At 44.4% G+C, this 25136-nt stretch overlaps 1 protein-coding gene across 1 annotated transcript in view; it reads left to right on the forward strand.

Annotated features, from left to right (window-relative positions):
• LOC311224442 (uncharacterized protein) overlaps window positions 1-25136 on the forward strand; it is a 95224-nt gene that overhangs the window by 13049 nt on the left and 57039 nt on the right. The window contains exons 5-9 of the mRNA XM_084309431.1: window positions 1643-1731; window positions 3578-3785; window positions 5742-5861; window positions 8198-8341; window positions 8799-8963. Coding sequence (XP_084165557.1) covers window positions 1643-1731; window positions 3578-3785; window positions 5742-5861; window positions 8198-8341; window positions 8799-8963 — 726 coding nt within the window. The remainder of the gene's footprint in view (window positions 1-1642; window positions 1732-3577; window positions 3786-5741; window positions 5862-8197; window positions 8342-8798; window positions 8964-25136) is intronic.

Raw genomic sequence — 25136 nt, forward strand, 5'->3', positions numbered from 1 at the left:
ATTTCTCCCAGGCGGCCCTGCCGATAGGTACCGATATTAAGCAACGGAACAGACGAAAGTCACGGCATTTCGCGTTGCCGTTCGAATGCCACCTCACTTGACGAAATCCATGCCTCGGTTCGAGAGTTACATGACGATATGTCAGGCATGCAACTTTTTATGCGCAAGCGTCAGATTACCACCCTGGACTCCCGACGCTCTAGAACTGTCAATCATCCACGATTGCGAAAGTTATTGGTCAGGGTTGTAGCCAATGAGTGTAGCTTTCCAATGAGTGGTGCAAATAAGGGATCTAGGTGAAACGTGACGAGAAAAAACCAGAAGTGAAAAAGACTTCAGAATAAATTGGCGTGGATGAGGAAATGGAGAAATGTAGCCCCTTTCGGGACTGTGATGCACCGAGTGAATACACCGTCCCTTATACGACCATTGAAAAATCCTACAATTAAGTCTGTCTCGCTTTTCTCTATCAAAACGCTTGTCGTACAGGTGTTGCAAAGAAATGTCAAAGGTACTCACAGTTGCACGAGGGTTTCGGACAGACAAACGCTAGGGTTTGAAAGCTCGGCCTTGCTAATAAACATTTCGTATAAGTAACGGACGCATTCACTGTGTATCACAGTCACGAAAGGCAAGTCACTGTTTACATATAACTTAGTCATAATACTCAGTCACTGTTTACATATAGCTCAGTCATAATACTCAGTCACTGTTTAAATATAACTCAGTGATAGGCCTATATGTGATATGATAAAGTAGAGAATACGTGGTTTAAAGTTAGTCGAGGACATCAGACGTCTAGCTTGATAGAGTAGAGAATACGGGGTTTAAAGTTAGTAGATAGGACATCAGACGTTTAGCTTGATAGAGTAGAGAATACGTGGTTTAAATTTAGTAGAGAGTACATCATTATGGTATTTTTTTTATATACCTAGCTATTACCTAAATATAAATATAAATTCCTTATTAGTGAATATTAAGCTATTTAGAATAGAATATAGAACATGCACATTTTGTTCCAGCTCAAATATAATTCAGTTATCTTTTTCTTTTTTTTTTTTTTTTACAGGTAGCTGAGGGTGGAAGAATTGTGGGACTACATTTAAAAAAGAAAGAATAATGATAAAGAAAAATACTATATAAAGAATATCAGCCAATATATCAATATCAGATATAGTACAATATACCTGTTGTTTTGACTACTTCGGTTCTTGAAGTGGCATTTTTTAAATGAAGGCATATTAATCATTAATACAAATATATTAATGATTAATGATAATCTTTGCATTATGTTGCATCACCATTGTCAATGCCTGGAGCTCACACAACAGGGAATGGGTCTGTTGAAGTTGTTGATGCTGTTTGGGGGCCATTATGGGCCATGTAATACATTCATTCCAGCTATGCCTGGATACCCTTCACAACCAGGATATCCCGCTGCTGGGCCGGTGAGCCTACTGATAAAACTACAGCCATCTTTCGTCCCTTCCTTTGAGAAATCACAGATTAGACATGACCAGATTGGTAATAGTAGTAGTAGTAGTAGTAGTAGTAGTAGTAGTAGTAGTAGTAGTAGTAGTAGTACTTACTTGCCAACATAACAGACAATATGAAGCTCATCACAGTACATGTTGTGTTCTAGAGAATCCCCTTCACTGGTTCTATCCAAGGTGGGCTGCAAGAGGGGAAGAGCATTATCATTACTGGACGCGTCTTACCCGGGGCAGACAGGTAACCAACTAACATCATTTTAAAACATTATGTTACTATGGTTCTGGACCACAACCTATGGTTGTTATAGTTTCATAGGGTTTTTATTACAGTATCTCTGTGTAGGTCTCTTAGGCTGAGCAATAGGCTTGGTAGGTGGTTTATAGTCAAGTTCAAGTTTCAAGTTCAAGTTTCTTTAATAGTTGTCATACAGAAGTACAGAATACTTTCATACAAAATGCTTCTTACTGTTACGCTCCAGAGACTGTGCTAGACAAGATAGTATCAAATAACATAGTATAGCATGTAATTTAGAAGTAGAAAATGAGGTCACAGTGTTCAGTATAGACATATGTACAATGTTCGATGCAGAATAGACGTAACTGAGTTACCATATAATATACAATACTATGCAGTGTACTAATGTACAATACTATATAGTGCAAGCAGAAATGGGATGAGGTACAATTTAGGTACAATTTACAGTAAGGTGTACGAGTTGTAGTGCAATCCTTCATCAATAAATATAAAGTGTGGGGAGTGAGTGCTGCAGTGTGTTTGTTTAAAGTGAGTGTGTGCTATAAAGTGTGTGGAGTGGGTGCTACAGTGTGTTTGTTTAAAGTGAGTGTGTGCGTGTGGATGTGTGTGCTATGTGCGTTTGATGGTTGTTGTTGTGTAGTGTTCATTGTTCGTTTAGCAGCCTGATGGCCTGGGGATAGAAGCTTCTTCTGAGTCTTTCTGTGCTCGCCTTGAGACTCCGGTATCTCTTGCCTGACCGCAGAAGTTCAAAGAGGCAGTTGTTCGGGTGACTGGAGTCTTTAATGATTCTCTTAGCCTTGCCCCTGCACCGCTTGTTGTAAATGTTCTGGAGGGTGGGGAGCCCCCCTCCAATTGTGCGTTCGGCTGAACGTGTCACTCTTTGTAGTCTGCTTCGGTCTTGTGCAGTGCTATTCCCAAACCAGGAGGTGATGTTGCCAGTCAGGATGCTCTCTATTTTACATGAGTAGAAGTTCTTAAGGATCTTCTGACTGAGTCTTCTGAGTCCATGTAATTTGCATTTAAACATTTTCAAACCTTTATTTAAACCCAAAAGGCAACTCTATTTACAGTCACATAGAGTTTAGCAAAGAAAATAATCACACAGAATATAAAATCATAACAATAAGACAAGTTAGGATAACAATCAATTAAAACGTGTACAACTTGATTGACAAAGGTTGGAGATCAAGGTTTTAAACTGCAACAGATCTGCAACAGACTGTTGGGAGTTAATTCCATGCTAGGGGGGCATCATAGCAAAATGCAGATTTACCCTGTTCTGAGCTAACTCTGGGGACCTTAAGGACCCGCCAGTCACTAGAACGGGTTCCATAGGTTCCAAAATTCCATTCCAATAATGATGTAGTTAGTATAAGGAGCTAGCTTACCAATAAGGGCCTTAAAAATGAACAAATACCAGTGTTTGTTGCGCCTCTCAATCAATCAGTGAGGACCAGCCAACCTTCTTGTAACATATTAGGGTTCTTATGAGATCTATAAGAATACACCGGAGACAGATACGTGCTTATAGCTGGTTTAATGGGTCTAGACTGCACGTAATACAGGGCATGATAATAGTGGCCAGTAGATGGTGCTGACACTCTAGCTATAGGCTATATGTAATATCCAATACATTACACTTCTCATAAAGGACACAGTGCTGAGTGTCCTCCTATCTATCATTCATTAGTGATGAAATCAATATAACCCTTGAATAGCAGAGGTGGAATAGACCTACCACACTTTTTGATTAATAAAATCTGCAAGGCCCGCCTGAAAAGCACTAACAGGAACCGTTACACTGCTGCTTCCCCTCCCTTCTCTCCAGGTTCCATGTCAATTTGCAGTGTGGCTCTCAACCCAATGCGGACATCGCCCTCCATTTCAACCCACGATATGACAGTCACCCTGCTTATGTGGTCACCAATTCCTTCCAGCACTCAAGCTGGGGGACCGAGGAGAGAAAGCAGAACTTCCCTATCACCGCTGGTTCTGGTTTCAATCTGACGATCATAGTTCAACGTGAATCCTACCAGGTTTGACTTGGCCGACAATAATAATAATAATAATAATAATAATAATAATAATAATAATGCATTTTATTTAAAGGCGCCTTTTAGAGCACCCATGGTGCTACTGAATCTACTGTACATGATACACAATCTACTGTACATGACACACAATCTACTGTACATGACACACAATCAGAGCCAGATACAAATGATCTGTCAAATACAAGGAATGTAGGCTACATGAATTAGTCTTGGTGACAACGGTGCAGAGACATTGAACAAGTTTCACAGAATGACAGACACACTTGTTACAATTGTAGTATTTTCCTGAGCTTATTGTTCTGATATAAATCAGAACCTAATATCTAATCTGCTCCACGTTGTGTTTCCAACCTTTAAAGCCCTGGAAAGTACTTTAAACAAAGACTGGGAGGTCTTTGTTATGACGATCAGCGGTACAGCAGGAGAAAGGAGGAGGAGAAGATATATAACAGCAGCTGTTTAATCAACGTTAAGAGTGTATACAAATTACAATAAAGAACACTATAAAAGATTCAAGGTACCGGAGCAATATGCCGCTCGTCCTTCTAAGAAATCAGATTAAAGAATGATAGTTGATAAGTTGTTGATGATCTTTGTTGTCTGGCTGACAAACAAAGAGAAAAGTCTGTTCTCTCTCCACAAGTTCTTTGTCCGTTGATTCTCCTCTGCTTCCGCCGTCGTCCTCGCTGTGTGAAGAGATGGGTGTGGTTCCTCCGGTGGTTTGGTTTTCAGAGTGTTTTCTTCCTCGTCACCACACCCCAGCTATATCCAAAAACCTAGAGCCTCTGAATGACGTCACCAATAATGACATCATCAAAATCTTTTCCTCCAATCCCAGGCCTGCTAAGTTTGGATTTGAAATAGGGGGTTGTCCTTAATAGGTCAACCCCCCTCTACTTTGTTTAAGCCCAGAGAATAGTTTCACTGTATATTTAACATAATACTTTGGTTGGTGAACCCCAAGATATATATATATATTCGAATTGAGATTGATTACATAAACAGAGATATCATAATTGAACAGTTTATCTTGATGTTAAATGAGACTCATAAACATTGCATATTTCATATCATTCGACTCAGGATGGTTACCACAATATAAACAGGCCTATTTGTAGTTCATATCAAACTAATCTAAGTGTATTACTAGACATTTGAAAATGTACTTAGTGTTAAGCAAGGCAGGAGCAAGCCAGGTGGTCACATGTGTTTATTACTTATTACTTACTAGGAGACCAAATGGTGGTCACATGTGTTTAACTAAGGCTTATCTGAACTCCTTCCTGTCCCCCACCCTGACGAACCCAGGTGGCTCTTTTGTTCTAAAACCCCCGAAGGGCTTATTCAAACAGTTCTTTATCGTTTACAGCCGGCTGTTGAGTGGCCCGACACCCAACCTTTTGTGAGGGGTCTTGCGTTAGTAAATAACCCTATCTATTTTAGTGAGACAGGGCAAAAGGGCAGAGTAATTTAATCACCAGAAGAATGTATTTGGTTGACTGACTAGTGCAGCTGTTTTCTTAATCAACGCTTAATCTTATGACCTTTTCTATGGGACAATGAGGTTTAGGATCTATGTCTATTAAAAACTACTACACAATCACAACAGGATAACTGACAGACAGTACAATACACAGAGACAGCATTATAGACAGTAGACACATCTACAATCACAACAGGATAACTGACAGACAGTACAGTACACAGAGACAGCATTACAGACACACAACTATAATAAACAGGATAACTGACACACACAGCAGACTATGCATATCACTCATACATTTTGTTCCATTCATTCAACCTTCAACATTTGTTGTGTTAAATGACTTTGTTTGTTTATTTGTATTTTGTTGATTGTAAACTCTGGATACATTTTTTTATTTCTCCTCCCCACCTGATCCCAGACCAGCATGTTAAACATGTCTCTTTCCTCAGGTGAGCGTCAATGGGAGCTACTCCATGGAGTTCAGACATCGCATTCTGTTCAACATGGTGGACACCATCGCAGTGGCAGGGGATGTAGAGGTGTCTTCCATCTCCTTCCAGAATCCTGCGGTGAGGGTGCAGACAACCAACCTGGGCTGGTTATTAGAGCCCAACCGATTCATCCGGCTGATATTGGTCTATGAAGGGGCGGACCTAGCGAGATTCACCACTTTCTTTCTTTTTGTAAATTTTTTTTATGGCTTTTGCCTCTTCATAGTTCTCTAACGTTAGTCTTTCTTTCCTCAACGCAATGTTCTGACTGTGAACACCTAAAGCTGAGGCTTAGACCGACCGACCGTTTTAGATTTTTGGCTCATTTTCCCTTATGTTAGAATTTTTTTTATGTAAAAATAATGGTTGCAGATATAGAGGGGGGCGCCAAAACTGCACAGAAAAAAATGTTGGCGCCCCCCTCTGGGTGGCGCTCTAGGCGACCGACTATATCGCCTGTAGGAAGGTCCGCCTATCAGAGACATATCGGTATCGGCTGATATGTTAGCCGATAGGTACCGATATTAAGCAACGGAACAGACGAAAGTCACGGCATTTCGCGTTGCCGTTCGAATGCCACCTCACTTGACGAAATCCATGCCTCGGTTCGAGAGTTACATGACGATATGTCAGGCATGCAACTTTTTATGCGCGAGCGTCAGATTACCACCCTGGACTCCCGACGCTCTAGAACTGTCAATCATCCACCGATTGCGAAAGTTATTGGTCAGGGTTGTAGCCAATGAGTGTAGCTTTCCAATGAGTGGTGCAAATAAGGGATCTAGGTGAAACGTGACGAGCAAAAACCAGAAGTGAAAAAGACTTCAGAATAAATTGGCGTGGATGAGGAAATGGAGAAATGTAGCCCCTTTCGGGACTGTGATGCACCGAGTGAATACACCGTCCCTTATACGACGATTGAAAAATCCTGCAATTAAGTCTGTCTCGCTTTTCTCTATCAAAACGCTTGTCGTACAGGTGTTGCAAAGAAATGTCAAAGGTACTCACAGTTGCACGAGGGTTTCGGACAGACAAACGCTAGGGTTTGAAAGCTCGGCCTTGCTAATAAACATTTTAAATAATTTTTATAAACTGGTCAACACAGCTTTATTTCCGGCGATTCCGGTGATCACAGCGCAGGCGCATCAGGCACCCAAAGCCGGAAATTAAGCCGCTTTGAGCCATGTTGACCAGTTTATACAAATTATTTAAAATGTTTATTAGCAACGCTGAGCTTTCAAACCCTAGCGTTTGTCTGTCCGAAACCCTTGTGCAGCTGTGAGTACCTTTGACATTTATTTGCGACACCTGTACGACAAGCGTTTTGATAGAGAAAAGCGAGACAGACTTAATTGTAGGATTTTTCAATGGTCGTATAAGGGACGCATTCACTGTGTATCACAGTCCCGAAAGGCAAGTCACTGTTTACATATAACTTAGTCATAATACTCAGTCACTGTTTACATATAGCTCAGTCATAATACTCAGTCACTGTTTAAATATAACTCAGTGATAGGCCTATATGTGATATGATAAAGTAGAGAATACGTGGTTTAAAGTTAGTCGAGGACATCAGACGTCTAGCTTGATAGAGTAGAGAATACGGGGTTTAAAGTTAGTAGATAGGACATCAGACGTTTAGCTTGATAGAGTAGAGAATACGGGGTTTAAAGTTAGTAGATAGGACATCAGACGTTTAGCTTGATAGAGTAGAGAATACGTGGTTTAAATTTAGTAGAGAGTACATCATTATGGTCTTTTTTTTATATACCTAGCTATTACCTAAATATAAAGATAAATTCATTATTAGTGAATATTAAGCTATTTAGAATAGAATATAGAACATGCACGTTTTGTTCCAGCTCAAATATAATTCAGTTATCTTTCCCTTTTTTTTTTTTTTTACAGATAGCTGAGGGTAGAAGAATTGTGGGACTACATTTAAAAAACAAAAGAATAATGATAAAGAAAAATACTATATAAAGAATATCAGCCAATATATCGATATCGGATATAGTACAGTATACCTGTTGTTTTGACTACTTCGGTTCTTGAAGTGGCATTTTTTAAATGAAGGCATATTAATCATTAATACAAATATATTAATGATTAATGATAATCTTTGCATTATGTTGCATCACCATTGTCAATGCCTGGAGCTCACACAACAGGGAATGGGTCTGTTGAAGTTGTTGATGCTGTTTGGGGGCCATTATGGGCCATGTAGTATGTAGTTCCATAGTGTAAGTATTTTTAGGCATCTTAAACTTTCTTTTGGCAACATGATTGGGTTTCTTCATTGAGTGCTTATCCTTATCATTACGGCACATGTATCTTGTGTTTTATTATAAAGTAAGAGATATGTCGATTAAAAAGGAAACCAATGTAAAACACAAGTTGCTTCTCCTTTTCAGTTTCCTCCACAACCCTCGTATCCCACTCAACCCGGTTACGCACCACATCATACAAGTCAGCAGCAGCCAGGCTTCCTTTCCTTTCCTGGCTATCCAGCTATGCCTGGATACCCTTCACAACCAGGATATCCCGCTGCTGGGCCGGTGAGCCTACTGATAAAACTACAGCCATCTTTCGTCCCTTCCTTTGAGAAATCACAGATTAGACATGACCAGATTGGTAGTAGTAGTAGTAGTAGTAGTAGTAGTAGTAGTAGTAGTAGTAGTAGTAGTAGTAGTAGTAGTAGTAGTAGTGGTAGTGGTAGTAGTAATAGTAGTAGTAGAAGTAGTAGTAGTAGTAGTAATAGTAGCAGTGGTAGTAGTAATAGTAGTAGTAGAAGTAGTAGTAGTAGTAGTAGTAGTAGTAGTAGTAGTAGTAGTAGTAGTAGTAGTAGTATTTTTTAGGCATCTTAAACTTTCTTTTGGCAACATGATTGGGTTTCTTCATTGAGTGCTTATCCTCATCATTACGGCACATGCATCTTGTGTTTTATTATAAAGTTAGAGATATGTCGATTAAAAAGGAAACCAATGTAAAACACAAGTTGCTTCTCCTTTTCAGTTTCCTCCTTCAGTTTCCTATCCCGCTCAACCCGGTTACGCGCCACATCATACAAGTCAGCAGCAGCCAGCCTTCCCTTCCTTTCCTGGCTATCCAGCTATGCCTGTATACTATGCAGTGGCACCTACTGCACAACATGGGACCCCATCAGTGAGCAAAAAGCATGTATGGTGAAATCTTCATCCTTGATTAAGATTAACATTAGAATAACATAGACAATCCAGATTAATAGTATATGCATAATTGGTCAAAACAAACTCAATATTTGCAACTTCAAAGAAAGCTTGCTGCATTACCTACAGTACCTCACACACAGCAGTAGCAGCATGCAGGGTTACAGCTCAGACTGCATTAAGCCCTCTGGCATCTGAACATTCAAAAGGGGATGTGTCTAAAACTGAACACTTAAATGGATGGAATATTGTAGTGACGGGGCTGCTCAGAGTTGTGCCTCAAGTTCCCAGCATGCTTGGACTTTGTGCCTCAGTTAAACTAACTTACTCTAACCTAACCTAAAGGATATATTGGGGGGAAAATAGGAACAGTGCAGATCGAGAAATATCAAAATGTTAGCTAGATGGGCGGTCAGGTGGCGTAGCGGAGATTGCGTTCGTCACCAACACCGGAGACGCTGGATTCGCCTGTTCGAATCCAGCTCACAGCTCCGGCGTTGTCACCAGCTTGGCTGGCCGTTCACACTAATACAATTGGCTGCATTAGAGGGTGGGAAAGCTGGCGGGGTGGGTCCGGGTCGTTGTAAACAGCGACTCCTACAGTTCGGTCGGGACGCCTGCTCAGCGCGGATAGGATCTAAGGGGGGTAGTGTGATCCTTCCACACATTACACCCTCTCAGTGAGAGTCCGCGCTGCCAGGTGAAAAGAAGCGGTTGATTGGCTAGACGTGTGTCGGAGGAAGCACGTGATAGCCTCCACTCTCCCAGACCGACTGTGGGGGGTAAGTGCGCAGCGACCAGGAAGGGGATTGGGAATTGGCATAACGACTCACATTGGGATGGGAGAAAATCGGAGGAAAAAAGAGGGGGGAAAAGATCAATAATAAAAAAAAAATGGTTAGCTAGATATTAGCCCATCGGTTCCTTGCAAAAACTCAGAAAATATTTGCTAATATTTGCCATATAATGACTTTTGAATATAAGCAGGGTTTAACTATTTTGCAACACCCCTAGACTGTCTTCATCATGGCACCCACTTTGTGAAAGCCTGCCCTAGTAAGCTGCATCACATTTTATCCACTAACAGAGCAGTCATTAAAACACATTTTTCTTGCTATGTTTTCACCACTCAATACGGCACTTTAGCATGACGTCTTTCAACCGTGGGGGCACATGGTCAAGTTTAACCATTGGAAGGGCACCAATAGGGCACATCTTCTCATTTTCGCCACTCAAAAGGGCATTTTAGCGTGATGTTTTCAACTGTGGGGGCACACTCCATTCTGACTGACAAGCTAAAAGCAATTGGTTTTGATAGTCTATCAGTGAGCTGGATGCAATCCTACCTTGAGGGGAGGGAACAGATGGTGGAGGTAAACGGTACCCTATCCCCCCCCCTCACAGTGAGCTGTGGTGTTCCACAAGGAAGCATACTAGGACCGCTACTGTTCCTAATTTATGCAAATGACATGTCGTCAGCTTGTGACTGCAACTTGTTCCTGTTTGCGGACGACTCAGCCCTGCTGGTCTCTGACAAGAACAAGTTACAGGTTGAAAAAACCCTCAGCTCGGAACTAGGCAGAATCTGCATATGGCTCGCTGATAACAAACTATCATTACACATGGGCAAAACAGAGTCCATTCTCTTCGGTTCAAATAACAAACTCAGCAAGACCGACGGCTTCTCAGTTACAGTGGGTGACAATATTGTCACAAGGAAAGATGAAATTACCTACCTGGGTTCCATCCTAGAGGCTAATCTCTCCTGTGACAAAATGGCATCCAATGTAATAAAAAAAGTCAACCAACGAACTCGATTCTTGTACCGGATCTCCTCTCTGGTAAACAAGAACACCCTGAAGACTCTGGCAGGAGCACTCATTCAGGGGTACTACGACTATGCTTGCACCTCATGGTACCAAAGCACCTCAAAGGCGCTAAAAACAAAATTACAAACATCTCAAAACAAACTGGTCAGACTACTGCTTGACCTTACTCCTAGAACCCACCTCACCCCTGCCCACTTTGACAACCTAGGATGGCTTAGAGTAGACGACAGAGTACAACAACTTGCAATGGGCCTGGTCTACAAGATACACTACACGACCAAGGTACCCATGTACATGTCAAAATACTTCCCAAAGGTCAGTGAATACCACGATCACAACACCAGAGGGAGCTCCACAAATCATGTTAAACCCAGATTCGGCTCAAATAAGGGACTAAACACGTTTCGCAATTATGCCACATCAATGTGGAACGCCCTACCCAAAGCTGTAAAGGAATGTGGATCACTACTCACTTTCAAAACCTCTCTCAAGGGACACCTACGGGAGACTGCAATTCAACACTGGCCCCTGTAAATATCCTAACCCAACCCCCTCCAATGTACAGTCATTTACCTAGTATGGTTTTGTCAATAGTTCAATGTACAATTGTGTTTGTCTGTACAGTGTCTCCTCCCCCCCCCCCCCCTCAATGTACAGTGTTACTTGTTTATACAGTGTGCCCCCCGCCCCCCCCCCCCAACCACCTCCAATGTAAATTACCCAGTATGGTTGTCAATATCCCAATGTACCCAACCCCCCCCACCCAACCTCCTCCAATGTACAGTTTCTACGTCAAATGTATATACTCCCTTTTCTTGACTCCTTCTGTATCACAAACAGTACTGTATTTGCAAATCTGGTATGTCATAAATGTATAGATGTAGCAGTACTGACTATCTGTATGTCATGTATGTCATATATGTCTATATGAATTGAAAATGGGGGACCCTGATGGAAACAAGACAAACGTCTTTCTCAGGTCTGCATCCCCTTAACAATTGTATGTATTGAGCCGTACTGTATTGTACCCATTCTGCAATCTGTTAAATAAAGTTTTCATTCATTCATTCATTCATGGTCAAATTTAGACCATTGGAAGGGCACCAATACGCACGTCCTCTAGTTTTTTCCACTCAAAAGGGCACTTTAGGTTTAGCGCAATGTTTTCAACTGTGGGGGCACATGGTCAAATTTAGACCATTGGAGGGGCACCAATGGGCACATCCTCTAGTTTTTTCACTCAAAAGGGCACTTTTGTATGACATTATTTAACCGTGGGGCACATGGTCAAGTTTAGACCATTGGAAGAGCACCAATAGGGCACACCCTCTCATTTTTCGCCACTCAAAAGGGCACTTTAGCGCACGTTTTTCAACCATGGGGGCACAAGGGCGGGCCAGTGCCCTTCACAACCAGGATATCCCGCTGCTGGGCAAGTGAGCCTACTGATAAAACTACAGCCATCTTTCGTCCCTTCCTTTGAGAAATCACACATTAGACATGACCAAATTGGTAAGAGTAGTAGTAGTAGTAGTAGTAGTAGTAGTAGTAGTAGTAGTAGTAGTAGTAGTAGTAGTAGTAATAGTACCAGCAGTAGTGGTGGTGGTGGTGGTAGTAGTAGTACTAGTAGTAGTAGTAATACTAGTAGTAGTAGTAGTAGTAGTAGTCGTAGTGGGTCCTACTAATCACCCCAATATACCAGAAAATACCCCAAAATACCCCAAAATACCCTAAAATACCCCAAAGTATACCCCAAAGTACCAGAAAATACCAGAAAATACCCCAAAATACCCTAAAATACCCCAAAGTATACCCCAAAATACCAGAAAATACCAGAAAATACCCCAAAATACCCCAAAGTATACCCCAAAGTATCAGAAAATACCATAAAATACCCCAAAGTATACCCCAAAATACCAGAAAATACCCCAAAATACCCTAAAATACCCCAAAGTATACCCCAAATTACCAGAAAATACCAGAAAATACCCCAAAATACCCCCAAAATACCCTGAAATACCCCAAAGTATACCCCAAAGTACCAGAAAATACCCCCAAATACCCCAAAATACCCAAAGTACCCCAAAGTATACCCCAAAATACCAGAAAATACCCCAAAGTACCCCAAAATACCCCAAAGTACCCCAAAATACCCCAAAGTACCCCAAAGTATACCCCAAAATACCCCACAGTATCCCAAAATACCCCAAAGTACCCCAACATATCCCAAAATGAAAAACTAAAATGTGCACATAGTGTGTAATAGTGTAATAGTGTAATAGTGTGTAATAGTGTAATACTGTAATACTGTAATAGTGTGTAATAGTGTAATAGTGTAATAGTGTGTAATAGTGTAATAGTGTGTAATAGTGTGTAATAGTGTAATAGTGTAATAGTGTGTAATAGTGTAATAGTGTGCTAGTGTAATAGTGTAATAGTGTGCTAGTGTGTAATAGTGTAATAGTGTGTAATAGTGTGCTGGTGTAATAGTGTAATAGTGTGTAATAGTGTAATAGTGTAATAGTGTGTAATCGTGTAATAGTGTAATAGTGTGTAATAGTGTAATAGTGTGTAATAGTGTAATAGTGTAATGTTGTGTAATAGTGTGTAATAGTGTAATAGTGTAATAGTGTGATAGTGTGTAATAGTGTAATAGTGTGTAATAGTGTAATAGTGTGTAATAGTGTGTAATTGTGTAATAGTGTAATAGTGTGTAATAGTGTAATAGTGTGTAATAGTGTAATAGTGTAATAGTGTGTAATAGTGTGTAATAGTGTAATAGTGTGCTAGTGTAATAGTGTAATAGTGTAATAGTGTGTAATAGTGTAATAGTGTGCTAGTGTGTAATAGTGTAATAGTGTAATAGTGTGTAATAGTGTAATAGTGTAATAGTGTGTAATAGTGTAATAGTGTAATAGTGTGTAATAGTGTAATAGTGTGCTAGTGTAATAGTGTAATAGTGTGTAATAGTGTGTAATAGTGTAATAGTGTGCTAGTGTAATAGTGTAATTGTTACAAAGGGTCAGATTAAACCGAATATATATATTTATTACTTGAGATATATTGTATAGTATTTGTATATCGTCTGATATCCCTTGTATATTCTTTGTACATATACACGGAATATCCCTTTACCTAGTACAGGCCAGACCATAATATTCGTTCTCCTATTGGACAGCGATCCCCTAGGCGCCACGGCCATACCCCCAATGTCTAGTTCAAAGTCACCGCTAAGACATGCCTGGACATGCCCGGTTCTGCGCAAGAATACGAGACAGAAATAAGGCTGGTACTAGATTGTTCACCTTACGTATAAATACGGCGCAGGTGAATACAGCAGTAATCTTAGTAACAAGTTGAAGCCTCACACCACGATGCAACGTGCTGTGAAGTGGGCCCGTTTTGCCCCGAAATAGAGCCTTGAGACCGCGTGCGAATTGATAGCTGAAGTGTCAGAGTCTAACGCTATATCGTCGAGTGCGACCTATTCTATTATTAAGTAATAGTCTATTATGTATAGTGTATCGTGCGGCTACCGTTCTACAGTGACCAGCATCACCAACGTTTCATCGTACCGAGCTAGTGTGCTTATCCAGGCTGGGCGGCTTAACCTGGTGCCGTCATCCGAGGAGCCCTAGACGAGAACCGTGTGGATATGTACACTGGATAACCTACCCGACGACTACAGAGCCCTTTTCGGCTGGATTATATTTGCTTTGGTCCTGTAGCTGTTGGAGCGGAGAATCGTCTACACCCACTGTTGTGTGGGATCTACCCTGTGAGGAGCACCGTCGAGCCCGCCTCTAGTACTCTGAGGCTGGCTAGCTTTCCTCCATGCGGCACTGCATACCGGAGAATAGCTGTTGTTCGTCTACGGATCAAGGGATTATTGCACCGTCTCCTGTACCTGGAGTCTCCTTATTCCTCGTTGACCCAGACTTTCTGCTACCGACAAATCCTCTCCCCTGCTGGCTTACAACCGGAGGGACCCCCTTAGTATCTCCAGCTAACCTACTAGTGTACCAGATATAATTCTTATGATACAGGTGGTATTAATTATCTCCTGCGTAATATGCTCATGGACTTACGCTCTTGACCTATTCATGCACATTCTTCGCCTTACAAGCGCAACTCTCAATCTGATAAGTAATGTAAGATAATCTTCGTGCTGCTAATAAATATTCTTCTAAACAGTATTTCTTGTGAAGCCGTGTTATTGTGGGGGTGTTCATCTCATATACCTGTGTACTGTATGGCCAGTAGTAATGTACATAAGTCAGTAGTGGTTTAATGATACCATACTTATTCAATACAGTCAGGGAATTGTACCCCTCAGTTACAATTGGTCCTTCGAGCCGGATGGTAATTAGCGTAATATTAATATAATATTAATATTAACATGGCCAATGATGAACACTCCACAAACGGTTCTCCTAAGCTAGATCGCCCAGAGCGCAGACGGCAGCCACCTCGTTATCTAGAGGACTACGCTGCCAGTCTACTACCTAGCTTTATACAGACGTTAAACGCGGAAAAGGCGGATAGTAAAAGTATGCCAAACCCTACCGACCAGGCGACCCCGCCAGTAGAGACCCTAGTGGGTTCTAACGTAACTGACCAAGCTCACGGGGGGGACCAGGAGGGACATGACATGACTTTACCCCCCGCCAACGTCAACGGGATAGTCCCCGGAGAGCTCCAGGATAAAGAAAGCCCTCCAGGGACGGAACCCGACCCACCACCAGAAGAGACGCGCACCCAGGAGATGGACCTGCTCGGAGCGCGACAGGAGAACGGATCTCCAACGAGCACTGCCAGAAGCCGATCACCTCCATCAGTGTCTTCCCCCAGCGAGGCGGACAAGATGCTGGCGCAGGCATTTATCGCCACCCTGGCAGCCTCCACCGAACGCGATCGACTCCAAGCACAGACGCTTAGCGAGCGCGAACATTCTTCCATGGAACAAGAGCGCCTCCGCGCGCAACACCAAAGTGAGCGCGAACACTCTACCATGGAAAGAGACCGCCTGCAGGCTCAACAACTAAGTGAGCGCGAACAATCTGCAGACCAAAGAGAACGCTTCCACGCGCAACTCCAAGCGCAAGCCCTTAGTGAACGCGAACACTCTGCGATCGAGCGAGAGCGCTTCCAGGCGCAGCAAAGGAGTGACGATGACCGCATACGCCTAGAGACTAGACGCCTCCAGACGGAAGAAAATATGGAAAGAGACCGCGCCGAAGCCCAGCGCGCCGCCGCCGATGCACAGCGCGAAGCCGCCAATGCACAGCGCGACGCAGCCCAAGCCCAACGCGAAGCAGAGCGCGACCTCGCTCACATCAAGCGCGAAGCCGAGCGCGACCGATTAGAAGCGCAGATAATGGAGCAACTGATTGCCAGGGCAACCCCCCCTCCCTCCGCACGGAGCTCCAGGGCCTCGTCAAGACAAGGGTCTAGGGCACCCTCCCCTACCCGATCAAGCGACCCGGAGCCCGGCCAACAGAAAGAGCCTATACACCTCTCCGAACCCCCTCCCCGACCGGTCCATGCGAGACCCAGCAACAGGGAAGAACCGGCCTACGCCGCTGAGAGACTAAATAGACGATTACAGGATCTAGAAGACCTGGCAGAGGAAGAAGAAGAGGGAGAGGAGGAAAGTCAAGCCCAACAGCAGCATCGTACTCCACAGGACCAGGAGGTCCAGTACAGCCCAGACTTTACCCCCGAGGCCCTGCGTTACAGACCCCCGACTCAACTCACGGGTGAGCTTGACGCACGACCAGCCCCGAGGAACAGCACCTGGGTACACGGGCCTTGGTACCCGCCAGGTACCAGCCCACCACGACACGTAAGAGGAGACTCGCCTAGGAGGCCTCTCCCCCAACGCTCACCGATGTGCCAGCCATCCATGGCATCGTACCTTGGCACACCGACGTTCCCGGACTTCACACACGAGAACAGAGCACAGTACACAGAGCTACGAATGTGCTTAGAGACAATGATGTCCGATGTCCCCGATGAGACGTACAAGTATGCTATCCTACTCAAGCACCTGAAGGTGCCCAGAGCGCATAATATAGCGCTGGCATATTCCAACTCAACTACCCCATACACCGCGGCTCTAGTAGCCCTCGACCAACGTTATGGACGCATATGGGACTACGTAATACAAGAGATAAGGAATATTGACCGTCTACCCCCAGCCACAGACAATCGCTCATTAGATGACCTCTCTATCAAGGTACAATCCCTGGTAGGGATGCTGGGGGCACAAAAGGAAAAGGGTATGCACGAACTGTACGCGAACTCTAATGTTGAGAGAATATTAGAGAAGCTTCCGCCCGCCCGACAAGAGCGCTTCAGGCGGCAAAAGGACCACCGTGATCCCAACGGTCCCGAGCCATCCCTCCTAGACCTGGCCGACTTCCTGGCGAGAGAAGTCAGCAGCCTACGACTGGATACGTTCGTGCGGAGCGTACCAAGCTCCAGAGAGGGACCTAGGAGATCAAACGATAACCGCAGGCTGGTGACCGTCATGCACCAAGCCGAATCAGTACCGCGCAACAAGAACCACAGTATCCCCTCGACGAAAGAGAAGTGGAAGATTGCATGCCCGTACTGCGAAAAGGAACACTGGCTGTCACACTGTGACACGTTCAAGAAGATGACCGCCGACGAGGTGAGTCAATGGATAAAGTCCAACCGCCGCTGTTACCGCTGTGCGCGCAGTCACATGGCAGCCGAGTGCCGCTTAAAGAAGAGGTGTAGTCGGTGTGACGGAGCCCACTTGGACGTTTTACATGACAGTAACAGAAGAAAGCCCGCACCCTCAAGCAGCACAAAGGCAAGTGTTATGTACATTGACCCCGCCAGCAGCGGGGGTGCCCGGGTGCTCTTGAAGGTGGTCCGCGTAACATTAAGCTACGAGGACAAGGTCATGGACACCTACGCCGTCCTTGACGACGGGTCAGAGAAGACCCTTCTCCTCGCGTCCGCTGCGGCCCAGCTGGGGCTGCGGGGGAGCGAAAAAACGATGGCGATTCGGACTATAAGAAGAGAGATTAAGGGCGAGAACGTCTCCTTCACTATCGCAGCAAGCGGGCAGCCAGAGAGACGGTATAGGATCACTAACGCTTTCACCAGCCAAGACATAGGCCTGTCGCAGTACACCTACCCCATCGCCAAGCTGATGGACAAATACGTGCACCTGCGTCAACTACCTATACCGCTCATAGACGGTGCCACCCCGACCCTGCTGATAGGATCCGACCATGCACACCTCATCGTCCCAATGGACCGGGTCCACACTGGGCCCAGAGGCTGTCCAGCAGCAGTCGAGACCCGCCTAGGATGGACGCTACAAGGCCCCCTCTCCAGGTCTCCCAACCGAACAGCAGCCACTCGCTGCCTCCACTCCAGAGTGACAGAAGAAGACACCGCCCTCTTACAGCACGTCGAGAGGCTATGGACACTAGAGACAATGCCCTTTAAGAACGAAAAGAAACACATTCGTTCCAAGGAAGACATTTATGCCATAGCCCTCCTCGAGCAGGGGACAAAGAGAGTCAAAGTCAACGGAGTGATGAGATACGCAACTCCACTCCTGAGGCGAGAGGGTATGCCTACCTTCCACGCCCCAAAAGAAGCGACGGAGCGGTATCTATCAAACACAGAGCGGCGCCTAGCCAGAGACCCCGCTCAAGCTACTGTGTACCGCGCTGAGATTGACAAGCTAATCACAGCGGGACACATAAAGAGAATTGACGTTAAAGAGGCCGATCAGACGACCGAATCATGGTACGTGCCGCACCACAAAGTCCACCACAACGGCAAGGATCGTATTGTGTTTAACTGCAGCTACCAGATCGGATCACAAAATCTGAATAAAGAGCTCTTGCCCGGCCCGGCGTGTTGCTACGTTTCCGCCAGAACAAGGTGGCCATCAGCGGCGACATCAAAGGGATGTTCCTGCAGGTGCGACTAGTGGAAGAGGACAAGCCCCTGCTGCGGTTCTTATGGAGAGAGAGGATCGGGGATGAGCAACCATCCATCTATCAATGGGAAGTCCTCCCTTTCGGAACCACATGCAGCCCATGCTGTGCTACGTTCGCACTGCAAAAACACGTTGCAGAGGACCCAGCAGCTGATGAAGAGGTCCGACAAAGTGTAGGAAATAGTTTCTACGTGGACAACTGTCTGCAAAGCGTCTCGACGCCAGAAGAAGCCGAGGCCCTCCTACTCAAGCTCCGCGCCTCCCTGATCAAAGGCGGCTTTGATCTCCGGCAGTGGGCCAGCAGCGACCCTCAAGTATTGCGCAGCCTCTCCCCAGAGGACAAGGCAGCAAGCAGCGAGACCTGGATGGCGACCATCCCAGGAGAAGCCCAAGAAATGACACTAGGACTAGTCTGGCGCTTCAAAACAGACTCGCTCCATTATAGACACACACCCCTGACCAAGGAGCAGGGAAGGTCGACTTCACTACCGACCACAAGACGGAGTGTATACAGAACACTCGCCAGACAATATGACCCGTTGGGATGTATTCTACCTTACACCACCAGGGCAAAGATGATTGTACGAGCGCTATGGGACAAGGACCAGGGCTGGGACGATCCCATACCCGACCACCTTGCTTCCACATGGAGAGAGTGGGAGACAGAACTCAGCTCGCTCCCAGGTGTCAACATACGCCGCAGCTACTTCCCACCCACAGTGAGGCCGGAGACGTGTCAGATGGACCTGCACGTCTTCAGCGACGCCTCCGAAGTAGCCTACGGTTCGGTGGCCTACTTGCGGGCCCGAGAGGAGGGAGGAGAAATACATACTGCCTTCATCCTGGCTCGCTCAAGAATAGCCCCCCGCAAGCAACAATCTATCCCGCGTCTAGAGCTCTGCGCAGCCCTAGTAGGAGCGCAACTCGCCACGTTAATCCAACGTGAACTCACCATCCCGGTGCAAAGAACAATCCTGTGGTCAGACTCCATGACCGTACTCACATGGATCCAGTCCGATTCGTGTAGATACAAGGTCTTCGTGGGAGTCAGAATCACAGAGATACAAGATTTAACAGAAGCAGCATGCTGGAGGTACGTGGACACAAAACAGAACCCAGCCGACGTCATCACACGGGGAATGTCCCTGGATGACCTCACCCGTCACAATCTCTATAGTGACGGTCCCGAGTTCCTCAAGCTCCCGGAAGAAGAGTGGCCTACACCCACCCCACGGGAGGCGAGTGAAGAGGAGGCAGAGAAGAAGAAATCTATGTTCTGTGGGTTGACACACACACTAGTCCCCACAGATCCCAACATAGACGACTGCCTCACCCTTGAGAGTGCGCAGTTAAAGACATTCCTGTGGCACCACCCAGAGGTTTCGTCCACTACTGACATTACTGCAGCTAACTACGAAGAAGCAGAACTCCTTCTGCTACAGCGAGCCCAAAGAGACTCGTTCCCCGACGAGCTAGACTGTCTGCAGGGATCAAAGCCAGTCCCGTCAGACAGCAGACTGCTCCACTTGGCCCCTGAGAGCGACGCCCATAATCTCATCAGAGTGGGTGGTCGTCTGAGGAGAGCCCCAGACTTAACGGATGACGTCAAGTACCCGATAGTCTTAAACAGCCGACACAAGGTCACAGAGCTCATCATAAAGAAATACGACGAGGACGTGCACCACACCGGGGCAGAGAGAGTCTTCGCGGAGATCAGACGTCGCTATTGGATACTGCAAGGAAGAGAAGCAGTACGACGCTTCCAGCGGACCTGTCTAGACTGTCGCAAGTGGCGAGCACAGCCCAGTATACCCCGGATGGCTGACCTACCCCCCTGTCGCCTCCGACTCGGCGACAAGCCCTTTCACTCCACCGGTATGGACTGTTTCGGCCCGCTGTATGTAAAGAAAGGAAGAGGGACGGAGAAGCGGTGGGGTATTGTATTCAAATGCATGACCACCCGAGCGATACACATAGAACTCCTTCCAACCATGAGTACGGACTCATTCCTTATGGCCTTCCGGAGATTCACATCGCGGAAAGGAAAACCGTCTATATTATTGTCTGATCACGGGACAAACTTCAAAGGCGGAGAAAGAGAGCTGAGAGAGAGCTTCCAAGCTATTGGCCCAGAACTTAAGACCCACCTCGCTCCCTCTCAGATTGACTTCCAGTTTAACCCCCCGAATGCACCTCACTTCGGTGGAACTTGGGAACGAGAAGTACGTTCAATAAAGACAGCCCTGTACGCCGTGCTTGGGGCCCAGACCGTGGCGGAAGAAGTCCTCACGACAGTCCTCACGGAGATCGAGGGAGTATTAAACTCACAGCCTCGGTTACGTCTCAAGTGATGTAGCAGATGTCGACCCAGTCACCCCCAACACTCTCTTGATGGGGCGGCTGGACCCCGCGCTCCCACAGACAGTGTACAGACCTGAAGAAGCGAACGGCCGAAGAATGTGGAGGTACAGTCAAGTATTGGCTGACAAGTTTTGGAACAGTTTCCTCCTCCACTATCTACCGTCTCTACAGACCCGCCAGAAATGGGTAAAAGAAAGAGACAATTTGACGGAAGGCACAGTCGTCATGATTATCGACCAGTCACTACCCCGAGCTATGTGGCCGGCCGGCCGCGTAAGCAAAGTGATCACTGGTGCCGACGGAAAGGTCAGAGCGGCAGAAGTGCTCGTCCAAGGGCGGACATACACCCGACCCGTGGCGAGGCTGATAGAGTTGCCAAGGCTCCCCGACTCTCTGGATGACGACCATGACCCCCTGACTTTGTGAACTGCCCTACCCCTCACAACGGACATTGAGTAGTGGACAGTGCGGTTAATCTGTCTCTGCTTATCTAATTAGGTGCGGACTAATTAGGAGGCGGCTGTTACAAAGGGTCAGATTAAACCGAATATATATATTTATTACTTGAGATATATTGTATAGTATTTGTATATCGTCTGATATCCCTTGTATATTCTTTGTACATATACACGGAATATCCCTTTACCTAGTACAGGCCAGACCATAATATTCGTTCTCCTATTGGACAGCGATCCCCTAGGCGCCACGGCCATACCCCCAATGTCTAGTTCAAAGTCACCGCTAAGACATGCCTGGACATGCCCGGTTCTGCGCAAGAATACGAGACAGAAATAAGGCTGGTACTAGATTGTTCACCTTACGTATAAATACGGCGCAGGTGAATACAGCAGTAATCTTAGTAACAAGTTGAAGCCTCACACCACGATGCAACGTGCTGTGAAGTGGGCCCGTTTTGCCCCGAAATAGAGCCTTGAGACCGCGTGCGAATTGATAGCTGAAGTGTCAGAGTCTAACGCTATATCGTCGAGTGCGACCTATTCTATTATTAAGTAATAGTCTATTATGTATAGTGTATCGTGCGGCTACCGTTCTACAGTGACCAGCATCACCAACGTTTCATCGTACCGAGCTAGTGTGCTTATCCAGGCTGGGCGGCTTAACCTGGTGCCGTCATCCGAGGAGCCCTAGACGAGAACCGTGTGGATATGTACACTGGATAACCTACCCGACGACTACAGAGCCCTTTTCGGCTGGATTATATTTGCTTTGGTCCTGTAGCTGTTGGAGCGGAGAATCGTCTACACCCACTGTTGTGTGGGATCTACCCTGTGAGGAGCACCGTCGAGCCCGCCTCTAGTACTCTAAGGCTGGCTAGCTTTCCTCCATGCGGCACTGCATACCGGAGAATAGCTGTTGTTCGTCTACGGATCAAGGGATTATTGCACCGTCTCCTGTACCTGGAGTCTCCTTATTCCTCGTTGACCCAGACTTTCTGCTACCGACAAATCCTCTCCCCTGCTGGCTTACAACCGGAGGGACCCCCTTAGTATCTCCAGCTAACCTACTAGTGTACCAGATATAATTCTTATGATACAGGTGGTATTAATTATCTCCTGCGTAATATGCTCATGGACTTACGCTCTTGACCTATTCATGCACATTCTTCGCCTTACAAGCGCAACTCTCAATCTGATAAGTAATGTAAGATAATCTTCGTGCTGCTAATAAATATTCTTCTAAACAGTATTTCTTGTGAAGCCGTGTTATTGTGGGGGTGTTCATCTCATATACCTGTGTACTGTATGGCCAGTAGTAATGTACATAAGTCAGTAGTGGTTTAATGATACCATACTTATTCAATACAGTCAGGGAATTGTACCCCTCAGTTACAGTAATAGTGTAATAGTGTAATAGTGTGCTGGTGTGTAATAGTGTAATAGTGTGTAATAGTGTAATAGTGTGCTAGTGTAATAGTGTAATAGTGTGTAATAGTGTAATAGTGTGTAATAGTGTAATAGTGTAATAGTGTGCTAGTATGTAATAGTGTAATAGTGTGTAATAGTGTAATAGTGTGTAATAGTGTAATAGTGTGCTAGTGTAATAGTGTAATAGTGTGTAATAGTGTGTAATAGTGTAATAGTGTGCTAGTGTAATAGTGTAATAGTGCAATAGTGTAATAGTGTGCTACAGTAGTGTGTAATAGTGTAATAGTGTAATGGTGTGTAATAGTGTAATAGTGTGCTAGTGTAATAGTGTAATAGTGTGCTAGTGTGTAATAGTGTAATAGTGTAATATTGTAATAGTGTAATAGTGTGTAATAGTGTAATAGTGTGTAATAGTGTAATAGTGTAATAGTGTGCTAGTGTGTAATAGTGTAATAGTGTAATAGTGTAATAGTGTGTAATAGTGTAATAGTGTAATAGTGTAATAGTGTAATAGTGTGCTAGTGTAATAGTGTAATAGTGTGTAATAGTGTAATAGTGTAATAGTGTGTAATAGTGTAATAGTGTAATAGTGTGTAATAGTGTAATAGTGTGCTAGTGTAATTGTGTGTAATTTTGTGTAATAGTGTGTAATAGTGTAATAGTGTGTAATAGTGTCTATTACACTATTACACACTATTACACTATTACACTATTACACACTATTACACTATTATATTATTACACACTATTACACTATTACACTATTACACACTATTACACTATTACACACTATTACACACTATTACACTATTACACTAGCACACTATTACACTATTACACACTATTACACACTATTACACTATTACACTATTACACACTATTACACACCAGCACACTATTACACTATTACACTATTACACTAGCACACTATTACACACTATTACACTATTACACTATTACACACTATTACACTATTACACTAGCACACTATTACACTATTACACACTATTACACACTATTACACTATTACACACTATTACACTATTACACTATTACACACTATTACACTATTACACACTATTACACACTATTACACTATTTCACTATTACACTATTATACTAGCACACTATTACACTATTACACACTATTACACTATTACACACTAATACACTATTACACACTATTACACTATTACACTATTACACACTATTACACTATTACACACTATTACACTATTACACACTATTACACTATTACACACTATTACACTATTACACTATGTTATGTACTAGAGGCTGGTCACTCCTGTGTCACCAGGGCATGCAGGTGAGGGCTGCCAATTAGCCAATTAGTGCTGATTGGTTACCTGCTGGGAGCTGTAAAGACAGACCCAGGAACACACATGCAGAGTCTGTGCCTAGAGAAAGAGCTGTCAGGTTCTTACAGTCCTTGTCCGTTGGGTTACCAGTACATTAGTTTATAGTTATATTAGTAGTTCCTTGGTTTAGTAGCATTTTTGAGTTAGAGCACAGGTTTTTGGTGTTGGTTACACGTAGGTTGCGTACCCATGAGCCAGGGTCGTAACACACTATTACACACTATTACACAAAATTACACTATTACACTATTACACACTATTACACTATTACACTATTACACACTATTACACTATTACACCATTACACACTATTACACTATTACACTAGCACACTATTACACTATTAAACACTATTACACTATTACACACTAGCACACTATTACACTATTACACTAGCACACTATTACACACTATTACACTATTACACTATTACACACTATTACACTATTACACACTATTACACTATTACACACTATTACAGTATTACAGTATTACACTATTACACACTATTACACTATTACACTATTACACACTATTACACAAAATGTGCAAATTTTTGTTTTTCATTTTGGGATATGTTGGGGTACTTTGGGGTATTTTGGGGTACTGTGGGGTATTTTGGGGTATACTTTGGGGTACTTTGGGGTATTTTGGGGTACTTTGGGGTATTTTGGGGTATACTTTGGGGTATTTTGGGGTATACTTTGGGGTATTTTGGGG

Source organism: Notolepis coatsorum, assembly GCF_963971535.1.
Source record: "Notolepis coatsorum genome assembly, chromosome: 1".
NCBI lineage: Eukaryota > Metazoa > Chordata > Actinopteri > Aulopiformes > Paralepididae > Notolepis > Notolepis coatsorum.